Source organism: Thermobia domestica, chromosome 6 (genome assembly GCF_964235325.1).
Source record: "Thermobia domestica chromosome 6, izTheDome1.hap1.1, whole genome shotgun sequence".
NCBI lineage: Eukaryota > Metazoa > Arthropoda > Insecta > Zygentoma > Lepismatidae > Thermobia > Thermobia domestica.
Window position 1 is genome coordinate 126,822,062 of NC_137459.1, and position 12,951 is coordinate 126,835,012.

A 12,951-nucleotide genomic window follows, 5' to 3' on the forward strand; every position below is an offset into this window, starting at 1 on the left:
ATGTAATTTCTAGGGCCCATGACTCATTTTTGTTTTATTTTCTTTAGTTTTCTGTTTTGTTTATGCAATGTAGTAAACCTGTTTGATGCTTCATTTATAATTTCATGTTCGTATTGTATATGGAGTAAGAAAATTTTGTCTTAAAATGGGCCCCCCTTCGAAAGGCGGGGAATTTCCTTTGAGGAGCAGTTGCCCCCGGCCCCACAAGTTACGGCCCTGGTTAGAATATCGAATTAACAATGTTTAAGTTCTTAAAATCCTAAAGAATAAACTTGAATTGCTGCATGTATTTAACAAATATACTCACTTACCTCTTCTAGACTTCCTTTAATAATTGAGTCCAAGATCCTTTGGCAGTGAGTGCGATACATAGTTAAAAATGACGATATACGGTCTAGAGGCACATTTGGTGGCAAGTTAACAACTTCATGTAAAGTTGGAAATTCAGGCAACAGTGTCCCCACTTTCGTCCGGGGTGTACATAAATGTCCCTAAATAGGAAGAGATAATTTTTAATAAAAACTGCAAATATTAACAAAGTTTTCAAAATGTAAGCTGTCTTTAGATGTATTCCATATTTCAAAATTTTCTTTAACGAGTTTGAAAACTTCCAAAATAGTTAATAACTTAGTGTAAGTGTTGTCATATTAAAATAATTAAACTCCCATTTCTGGAAGTTTACTATACCTGAACCTCTAAGTAGCATAAATAGACTTGAACTAAAGCCTTTAGATGAACAAAGAAATACGATATAGGATAGGTTTCTTAATCATTTGTTGTGATTATCAGATGTGAGGATTAAAAGTATTCAATATAGCTTTACAGACAACATAACTGTTAAATCTAATTAAAACAGTTCAATTCAATTAAATAATTACATTGAAATTACTTTCAAAACTAGAAAAACAAATATCCATGAAAGGATCAAGTTCAAATTAATAAATCCTAGATGTTTCATGAAAGAAAATTACCTTTGCCTATAGAGAATCGTAAAATTCCCTTCAGTGTAATCTATTAAATTTATTAATATTATAATTGTTATTGGATTTTCGATTTCTTTTATTTCATTATTTTGCGTTCGCGTTTTGAAAGATGATAACTTAATATGATACGTGATGATAAATCACTCGATTGCCTACTTCAAAATGCCTTTTGAAGGTTAAATAATAAGAGATGAAGCTCTTCCTGCTAGTCTGGTGGCTACCGTACACACGTTTGCTGCACTATCAGGATTAAAATTGAACGCATTTTGGTGGTTCAGATTCCACATTAAAATATAGGTCTACGTTTCATATAGCCTTAGTATTGAAAAGGGACGAAAAACTCCAATCCAACCAATAATAAGAGACAAGCAACGAGAGGCAAATTTTAAACCCAAGATAATAAATAGCACAAGGATATATTAGTTTGGCTCGAATGAAATGTCCGCTTCGACATCTGGTGGGAAACTCACCGCAGCGACGCAACACAGGAATGGACTAAGATTGCGTGTCTAATGTCACAAACGCAGTACACGTTAGGAAACGTGAGTACCCAGTAAGTCAACAGGTAGTGGATTATTGAACAGGGTCGTATGAAAGTACACTATGGAGAACACACAATTACGAATGATTTTTCTGTACGAATTTTAATTGATTTTTTTTTTTTTTTGTAAAGGAAGCCACAGAATCATTAACGGTGCATTTGGACACAATTTACAGTTAGTTTATAAAATTTTGTTTCGTTGACATAGCACTGCAAAATTATCTTCGTATAATCTCCTCAGGAACACCCTTAGAATTCATGCCACTGTAGACGAATTAGGCACATACAACAACTTAGAATGAAAAGGAATCTGCTATGATACGCGTAAATGCAAACGGTCAGTACAATGGTTGGATGGTGATAAACGTCCAGGGCGGTACCTAAAAGCACCTTTCCACTTACAGAAGGTGTTGTTGCTATATGGCGGTTTATGGTGAGAAAGATCCATTATGCCTTTCTCAGTCGTGGTGAAGCTATCAATGCAGATCGTTACAATGCTGAACTTCATGAAGCTCACTGCAAATTGGTTCGTAAGCACCCAGCAATTCTCAATACACATGGCACCCTCATGTTGCACGACAAACTGTCGCATAAAGAACGGTAAAGGCTCTCCATGAGTTACAGTTTGCACCCATCGTATTTCCACGATATCTCTCTCACCAACTACCACTTTTCCTTGCATTTCTATCATTTCTTGCAAGAAAGGCTACCCTGATGATATGGCCGTGCATCGTGTGGTTCAGGATGTTAAACATTTCTTAATTCCTTATTACACAACGTAAGTTGTGCATGAACAATAGTTAGAGTTCTTCGCGGATGCGGATATATATCTCTTTTCTGTGCGGATAGCGGATAAAGTTGCTGATAATGTTTCCTACATTTTTTCTACCTAAAAAAATGCTGTGAATTTTCTGATAATGGTGGAAATAGCACTAGAAACGTTCGTTTTGAATTAAAAGTTTTAAGAGCAGTTGAAAAATACTAGATTCAAAATACAAGTGTGTTTGAAGCTTGTGACTCCGTGACAGCAAAAGGATAAAAAATGACACGAGAGAGTTGTCCTTTTATTGCTGTTTTCAATATTTTTAGCGGCCGTTTTGTAGGTGAATGACATTTCTGACCTAAACAGAAAGAAACGACAAGCCCCATCGCTACTCCTCAAGTACCGCTATTTGCTGTAAAAAAGAAAAAATAATTGGCACCAAAGCCCCTCTTATACAGCTGAAAATTTTCAGACCATTCGCCTTGAAGAGGAAGAAATGTCTTCAAATAAAGTTTTTCTAGCCTGAGAAGTCAGGAACCAAAACCCCAATTTAAAACACCGCATCCCCTTCCATAAACTGAAAACTAGTCAGCAGAATTATCTTTGCCTCTGTGACAAACTGGAGAAGCGCGTACGTCACTGAAATAGTAAACAAATTACATTATACGCTATTCTTTCTCTCTCTCTCTCTCTCTCTCTTAAAAAAAAATTATCTTCACTGTTTCCTTTGAAGTACAGCAAATACTGAATGCACATTTGCGATCCCACAGATTTCTCTCTTCGGAGAGGTGCCACGGACCTCAATGAACATTCCGAGGGATTGGAGTTTTATAACTAGTGTTGTAAAAAAACGTTTTTTTTTCTGTGAAGTTTTTTTTTTTCAATAAAAAACATCGTTCTTTTTCATGTTTTTTTTTTCAAATGTCTGTTTTTTTTTCTAGCAGCTATTATTTATTGATTTATGATGAAGATTATTAAAATAATCAATAGAACTTGAGTCGAAGCCCTCGTAACTTACAAATCATTTGTGTCCTTGTACCTATAAGAGCAAAATCGTGTGATTATTCCTTTCGGACCCAGATCATTTTTGGCGTTTTCCTACTTTGTCAGTTAGTGACTTATTGCTCAAAAACCTTTTACCCTATTGATGTGGTTAAGACCTTGTTTTTTAGAAAAGGAATGTGGCTTTTTTTGGTGTACGATACGTTGCAGTGTTGCAAGCGGGTGGGAAATTACTGAGGAAAACGTAGGAGTGAAAATTTACAAAAAAATCCCTAAACGAATTTCAATTTTTTTTTGTATGTAGCACCACTGTTGCCATATGGGTCTAAGTCACCTAAAAAATTCTTTGGTATGTTGACAAAGTACAGTGAAAACCTGAAGTCGCTGGCTTCCATTCAAAGAGAGAGAAAAAAATCTTTGTTTCCATACACATGAAATTTTGACACTTTTTACGCCTCAGAAGCAAAAATCAACAGATATGCCGGAGCTACAGCTTCTCTAATTATCCTATTGTATTTTTTATGGTGCGTTCTGTAGGCTAAAGAGAAGTCTTTCAGGTAGTGGTACATTTGTTCCAACGTAGTGAGCAAGAGGGAAATAATAGAGGGGAAAGGGAAATTTGCCGAATTTTTCACTTAAAACCGGGAATTAATTGTTTTGGCTGGAAACACTGCCATAAAACAGACGTAAACTATCTGAAAGTAAACATTGGTACCTTAAGAATATATCCTACAAGTATCATGGCGATATCTAACAAAATAAACATGATTTTTTTTTAAAAAATCTCATTCTAACTCAGAAATGCACAATTTTCTTACCATTTACAGAACATGGTTTATTATAAGCCTCAACTGTACTTCCCCTAATTATTCTACCGAAACTTTTTATGGTGTGCTGTGTAGGCTAATGACGGTGCTTTCAGACAGTGGTACGTTTGTTTGAATGTAGCCAAAAAGAGGGAAATAATAGAGACAAAAAGGGAATTTTTCCAAAATTTCCCCCTAAAATCGTAAATTAAAATTTTCTGTGGCTGGCAACAGTGCTAGCAGACACACACACAAACTATCATAAAAGAAGCTTTGGTATCCCTATAATATATCCTACAAGTATTGTGACGATATCGAATAAAGTAAGCAGGTCATTAAAAATATTTCAGTCTACCTAAAAAAAAAAAATCACAGTTATCTTTCCACTTAGAGAACAAGGTCTACTGTAAACCTCAACTGTACTTCCCCTAACTATCCTATTAAAACTTTCTATAGTGCGTTGTGAAGGGCAAAGACACGACTTTCAGATACTGGTACTTTTCTTCGTATGTAGCCAACAAGAGAGATATAATAGACAAAACACGTAATTTTCACCTAACATCTTGAATTAAAATTTTCCGTTGCTGGCAACACTGCTATCAGGCAGACGTAAACTATCTTTAAATAAACACTGGTACATTACTAATATATCCTACAAGTATCATGGCGATATTTAAGAAACAATGCTTCTAATTACCAAAAATATATTTCGATAAACAGAAAAGTAGGAGAAAACCAAGAGTTAGAACCTAAATCCGAATTTTTCGTGCGTCCCCTAATTACCCCACGGTAACAATATGTACCCGAGTTTGTTCACTAAGGACAAATGTTCGACTGGCGTAAGTTGACTTGCATTCGGACGTATAGGTACGGTTTATAACAAAAATTTCGATTTTTTTTGCCCAAATTTAAGGAGATTTTAATTTCTGTAGTTGGCAACACTGCGCTCAAGCCCGTCCAATTAATGTGAACAATTAGGTATCCATCCGACGTATCTTCCTGACAAGTCTTAAGGAGGTCTCTTTACAACGAATGAAGCTATAGGGGAAAAGTAATAAAAATTCGAAAATTCTCGAATTTTTGACTGGGGTGAAATTTGAGAAGGAAATTTGACACACAGAAGAAAAAGAAACTAAAATGATAAACTATGGACCAACCATATTTGGCAAAAAAAATATATACCGATATCTTAATTAGTGACCATACAGGAGCGGATTAAAAAGGTGACACACCCGTATGTGCCACTTTGGCCATCTGGGTCCGAAAAGGTTACAAGTGTACATTTAATTACATTTTTTTGACTACTAACTTGTGTTATCGTAGTAATTATAGTCTTGACTAATAATAATATCGTTGTTGTAAACAATCACAATCTCTCCTTTTTACATCTTAGTTCCAATACTGATGCTGAGAAATGCAGGGTGTTTCAAAATGAATATCGGGGAATTAAGTCTTCGTAGTACTTATTACATTTTACGCACAATTATAAACAATACATCAAATAAAAGAACACCTCAAACAGTTTTTGCTTCAGGTGTTCGATGTGAGCTTCATTCGTCACATGGCACACATTGAATCAATAGGTGAGAAAGGGTTATAAACTTTCCGCCATATGGCACAAAACATTCAATTCACACAGACGGTTGCACTGTAACTACAAATTCAGTCTTTGCAAAATTAAAACACACAAAGCTTTCTGCTCTCTAGTCTCCATCTTTGCTACTTGCTCTTTCTAACGGCAGACAGAGGAAACAATGCATGGCATGCGTGTGTACAAAACTGTTTGAGTTGCTCTTTCATTTGATAATACTTATAATTGTAAGTTAATTGTAATAGATACTACAAAGTTTCAAAACCCTAATATTCATTTTGAAACACCGTCCATTACTTCAAATTATGTCATCCTATATTCATGTATTGTATGTACACTCATGTCCAAAATTATTGTCGCATGTCTATAAATATGTTGTTGTAGGAATATAATTTGATAACGAATCCGCCTGGTATTTCTTATAATGTTAGTATGTGTATAATGGGCAAAGACATGTATGTGGCAAATTTAATGTCAAAACAGCAGTAAATAAGAACAATAAAACGAAAATAAAACTTTCTTGTCCATTTAGGAACATTTTCTTTTACTCTTTCTTATTTTCGTATTTATAATTCTTTTCATTTGAAATTTACCACAAATATACATTTTCCGATTATACACACAGCATCAGTATTAAAAGTACCCTGCAAAATCATTATCAAATTATATTCTTACAAGAAGACAGTTATAGATATAAGACAGTCATTTTGAACATGAGTGTACATATCATCGGGCCGGCCCTAGGCAATTTGTCGCCCGCGCAATGGCGTAATTTGCCGCCTCCCTCTTTCTCCAGAAAAAACAAATCTTAAAAGTCACGATTTTAAGTATGCTACTCCAGCATGAACAACGAAAGGGAGGGAAACTACACTCGCACTCAGAAAGGCTTAAATACTTACTACAAATACAATATTGTTGTGTCTGTTTTTTCTTGAAATATCAATCTATTATGTTAGTAAAAGATAAAGCAAATACATCTGAAAAAATGTAATCTTTTTTTATAGAATTCAATATCGAGTTTCAATCTCAACACATCAGTTTGCAATTATAGTGCATCTAGCTCTTTTACTTTTATTTCTTGATTTTCCTTCTACATCTGTTATTTTTTTAAAGTGTTTCCAACTTCAATGATAACGATCTTATTTTCGACAAAGACAAGAGAAGCTTTCATATCAGAACTCTGAAAACTAACCAAAGGGGACAGGAATTCGAGAATTGAGTTCTTGTATTTGACAACAATCAAGCAATTTATTCTGGGATTTATTTTACCATTTGCTTTAGCACTGATCATGTGACTTAAACTAATGCGACCTAAACATAATTTATGAATGTAGTATTCAAATAGGTCAGCTTAGTAAATTTAGCTACCATGATCATGAAGTCTATCTCCAACAAGAAATGTTTATTTTTAATAAAATACTTATGACAGATATTGCAGCCCCGTGCAAATGCATGTGTTTCACATATGGTAGAGCCAGCAATGCATATCATATATCTAGTCGACAAATTATTTATATATGATATTCAGAAAAATATTAGCAGGCAAATTAGTATTAGTTTTTGCCTTTAGACAAGTTATTTGCATTTTATACTGTTCGTGATATTATTTTCGTACTTATTAAAGGCCTGCTTTCACGAAAAAAAAACAAATGTTCATTTATACTTTTATTTCTTCGTTGATATTGGTGAAACAGTACAGAAACCCGGATTATTAGTAGGTACGCTACTCATATAAATTGTAAAATATTTGTACCGTATCAGTATATAGTGTTTAATTTATGTTGCATTTTATGGTAATTACACCTACATAAAAATACTTCAGATTTAAATGACGTAAGATACATTACAAGTGACTATTTGAAACAAAAAACGAAATTTAGAAAAAAAACGAGAGGCAATGTTTTTTTTTCTAAAAAAAACGTACATTTCTGAAAAAATACGAACGGTTTTTTTTCTATTTACAACACTATTTATAACAGCGATTGTTTCTCTCTCTCTCTCTCTCTTTCTCTTTCTTCTTGTGTGTATGTATGTATGTTGAGGGCCTCTGGTAAAGAAAGAAAGAACCAATGCGTTGTTTCTCCTACCCTAAATGGATCCAACAATGAGTGGGGGCTGCAAAGAAAAGCAGTAAATTCTAAACTTCCTCTATTGCTTCTTCCCGAAATTAACAGTATAGACTTCCTACTTGTATTCGAAGTTATTTTCACTTCTAGTTTCAGTAGAAGCGTGGTCGTGAAAGCTTGAGTTGATTTTGAGTTTAACGTTCCGTTCAACAGCGAGGCTAAGTGAGACGTGGACCTACTGATTAACATGGAATCCGAACCACATGCGCTCCCGCCGGGAATTGAACCCGGGTCTCCCACTCCAAAGGCGCGTACGCTAACCGCTTAGCCACAAAGGAGGTTGGTCGTGAAAGTATGCATTGTATTTCGTTGTTAGTTTCGTCGCTTATTTTTTAAATTTAGTGCAATTCCTGGTGCTAGTGTCAGTTCGGAATATGTGGATGTGTAGGCGTTCCTGTGATTAATTTTTGTTTCTTAATAACGATTATTTCTATTTCGCCTTTGTGTTTAGAACAAATGCCCCTTTTTATGAGTAATGATGAAGTTTAAAAAGTTAGTGACGTGGTCTAAAATTAGTCGATTGAGGGGATATTACCTACGTGGCATTATTTTGGTCCGATATCTGTATTTGAAGATCTTGGGTAAGTACATAAATCATTCATTAATTTCTAATTTGTATCTGCACGGTTTATATCGCATTTTATTTATCGTAGTTAGTATTTGATCACGAGGAAACTGATATAATATATTGTTTCGTTTGATTCAGAAAACTACGTGTATTATAGGATATGTAAGTTGTATATATTTGCTATCTCATTATCTGCGGATGCGGATAGAGATGTTGCGGATGCGGGTACGGATGCGGATAGAGATGCTGCGGATGCAGTACGGATGCGGATGCGATATTTTGTATCCGCGCAGACTTCTAACAATAGTCTCTCAAGAAGCCCATTAAAACAGAAGAAGGTTGAGATAACCTCTAGATAGAACTATCTTCCCTTCAATGTTCGATTTTAAGAACATTTTCTTATACACAGATGTTACCAGTTAAATATTTGGGTACGAATATGATTAACACCAGATTCACACTGAAAATTTCTCTACATGGGGTGTAGCCAATGAATTGCAATAATGGATATTCGGTATTCATTAATATATACATTATTAAAGTTAAAATATAAATAAGAACAAAATTTTAAGTATTGTTCATAGTTGCCTAAAACCTAATTTTAAGTTTCATCTAAATTTGATGCTACATGACAGAGTGCGTCTCAGGTCCGATCCTTCATGCGAGGTGTTATCTACTAGTATTTATGCTACCGTAATTTAAACATAGGTACTCACAAAAACGAAACGTCATATTATTCATTTATATAATTCGCAATAAAGTCCGTACAATATGCGCCCATGTTTCTTACTTACTGTAAATCGATTGTATCAATGTGAAAAGAGATGTGACAAAAGCTCATCATCAAGAATTTTGAAAATGGTAAGTATTACAGTTTGTCCATACAATTTAAATATATCCAAGAAATAAGTACGAAGATAAAGGGTACACCTAAACGGAGATAAAGGGTGCGACAGAAAGGACGCCTCGGGAAGCTAATAAGTTCAATACCAAAAGCGACACGGCAATTGTTGTTTTCTTTCTGGAAACTACTCACGACACTATTTTAAATCAATGTGTTTTGAACGAAATATCACTTAAATGGTGGTCTATATTATTGATTCAAAGCTCGAAACGGATGTAAAATGCACGTTGTATTGACACTGATGACAAGCCATTTTTGATAAACTCCTCAACAACGAAGGCAATAATATTATCCCGACCACACTATGGTGCACACTGGAAATGATACAGCGCTGTTGGACTCCAAAATTGGGGAGTTATTTCGACACATCCTTTATATTGTATTTGGTCTCTTACGAATTAATTCTGATTACATTACCGATGTGAAACACAATATCTTCATTGCCTTATGCTGACAAACTCACAGCAATAGTTTTATATTGTATTTGGTCTCTTACGAATTAATTCTGATTACATTACCGATGTGAAACACAATATCTTCATTGCCTTATGCTGACAAACTCACAGCAATAGTTTCCTGGTTATCATATCATTAATTATAACTGATACCACGATAGACACAAAAGTTGAATTCTAGAGAAATTTGGATATCATCCATATTTGTTAAAGAGCAATAACTATCCTGTTTCACATCTGACATCAACAAGATTACATGTTTCACAAAGCCTACTCCTTATGCAACCCACACAACATGACAGCCAAGAGGGTGGTAGAATTGTGCATTGTTAGGCTTAGGAGTTGCATTAAAACTATAGCTATATCGTGAATTCTACAATTGCATTATAATAGACTTGATGCATGAGTGTATCAAGTGTAGTTACGATCTAATTTGCAAATATTGTAATTTCCAAAACACTATTTCTCTGTTTGTTTCTTTTCAATTTTGTTCCTTTGTTCCTTCACAATTATTCAGAACAGCGAAATATAACTGCTCCGAAATTATCTTTCCCATCAATTTCAAATAACTAACCAATAAATTCCTGAATATACGATGATATTTCCGTTTCCAGTTTAAGCTCTCAGAGCTAGCTGTTCTGGTAAAGCCAACTATTCATCTTGTCCTTTTATTACTTTATCCTACAGAAGGAAAATGTAAATAGCGTGTAAGGATAAGTTTAGGTATTGTGAATATTGCACCAAGAATATTCTTTTTTTTTTTTTTTAAGGATACATATTACGAAGTATAAATTAAGCTCCTACTACTACAACACTTTGATCATGTAGATTTTATATACTTTAAAAATTCCAACTCAAATTCCAATTCAAACACAATAGGAACGCAATAATTTCCCTGCTTAAAGCTAATGGGTCAACTTTTGTTTTTGCACACAATTAACGCAATAATAAAAAAAAGAATATTTTATCCATATATTTGCTATATTGTCATTTATGCACTAGCTGAAATGACCATTCTTTGAAAGGGGAGAATAAGCTTATGGGAAATATTTGAATCCCCTTCCTCCTTAAAACCTTTATTTCAATAAAAATATAACGGTAAAAATACAGAAGATACTCTACTTTTGGCATAAATATTAAAACACTCTATTCCCACAGATTATGTCTTTAATCAAATTGATATGATTGCAAAACTCACCGTGAATTGAGTACTATCTAATTTTCAAGTCATTTCAAAGGATCAGACGTTTCTCTCTAAACCAAAAACTATCAGTTCGACACAAATGTGTAATTTTTGACATTTTATTTTTCACATTCCCTACGCCACCTTATGCAAATGTAGCTGAACTTGGATTAAAACGGCATTGGGAAGCGTCACTATTCATTTCAACGACCCTGAAAACTATGAATTTGGCGCTAATATAAGTGGTTTTCAATTATTATTGCATGTCGCAAACTTCAATCCCATGGTGCTAATGCAGGCTGAACTTGTATTTAAATGGCACCTGAAGTGTCACTCTTTATCTAAACATCCCAGGAAACAATACATTCGACACTAATATCGGTTGTTTGTTATCATATTTAAGTCTGACCTTCCATTTTACCCTAGGAATGCTCAGATGGTCTTGCCCCCGCTGTGGGCTGAACTTGGACTTAAACGGCATTACGAATGACACCAATTAACTTGATGACGCTGAAAACTAGATTCGACACTTATATTGGTCGTGTTTGATCATTTTATGTGTCTCCCCTCCCTTTTCCCTAGGAGTGTTAGGGGAGTCGTCTCCCAACTGGGAGCTGACCTTGGAATTAAAGAGCGCCAAAACTGTTACCAATCATCTTAGGTTCCCAAAAAGTATGGATTCGATACTAATATTGATCATTTTCAATTATTTTACGTCACCGTCCCTCAGGAGTGCTAAGGGGCAGCTGAATTTCAGTTCAAAGGGCCTCAGATATGTCACTATTAACGTCAGTGACGCCGAAAACTACGGACTCTGCACATATTTCTCCTTGCCATTTTTGATAATTTTTATGTCACCCCTCCTACTCCCTTAGGTGTGCTAGGGGATCTTACCATTGCTAGGGAGCTGAAATTGGACTTAAAGGGTATTGGAAGTGTCACCAATCAGCTCACAGACTAGGAGAACTATGGATTCGATAATAATATCGCTCATTTTAGATCATTTTATATGTAACCAATGTTCATTATTTGTCCTGAGGGGTCTTACCCCTGTTGTACTACTTTTCAGACTATAAGTAATACGTGTACCAAGTTTGGTTAAAATTCCTCCAGGCATCCCGAGTTATGTTTGAACACACACACACACAACACACACATGCACACATACACCCATATATAGATAGATAGATAGATAGATAGATAGATAGATAGATAGATAGATAGATAGATAGATAGATAGATAGATAGATAGATAGATAGATAGATAGATAGATAGATAGATAGATATAGATATATATAGATATAGATAGATAGATAGTTTATCAAAAATATTTTTATCCGCATTTCATTCCTGCAAACAAATCATACTAATTTAGTTGACTTACGATTTATTTCTGAGGAATGAAATCTTGATTATCTGAAGCAGCAAGTCAGACGCATGACAATATTTTCTTTATTTCAATGCGACATAGACTTACTAAAAATTGAATTTTTAGTAATATTTTTTCAAGTTCTATCTGTTTACCCAATATTGTGAATCTAATTGAATCTAGGTTACTGAAATACTGTATTTTTATAATAAATTTCTTCACTCCTCTATCCCGCTTAGAATAAGACTTTCAAAAGAAACCAACGTAATGAAAGTCTGAGTTGGACAAGGATCTACTCATGTACTAATAAGCATCACAATCATTCTAGTGATGAAGGTGTAGCTAGCATTTCACATTTTTACATTTCATTTATAAATGTATACGATAGGTTTAAGGAGAGCGTGTCTTAAGATAGATACTCAAAAATGCTTTAGCCTCTCGGCATACTATGACAGAACAAATCATGATATCAATCCTGCCCGAGAATAGATTCAAACCCAAACATTTATAAATGCAAATATCCAACATGAAATACTTTAGTGCTAATCAGTAATCGAACCCACGCGTCTCACACCATGATACAATAGATTTATGGAAAGTTTAATTACCTTTTGAAGCTTAATGGGCCTATCCGGTTTGCCATAAGGACCAGACTCTGT

The 12,951-nt window shown here is 34.5% G+C and overlaps 1 protein-coding gene across 1 annotated transcript in view; it reads right to left on the reverse strand.

The window, feature by feature from the left end:
- Window positions 1-12,951, reverse strand: part of LOC145688190 (transcription factor RFX4-like) — a 390,217-nt gene that overhangs the window by 84,973 nt on the left and 292,293 nt on the right. The window contains exon 7 of the mRNA XM_081762061.1: window positions 312-491. Coding sequence (XP_081618187.1) covers window positions 312-491 — 180 coding nt within the window. The remainder of the gene's footprint in view (window positions 1-311; window positions 492-12,951) is intronic.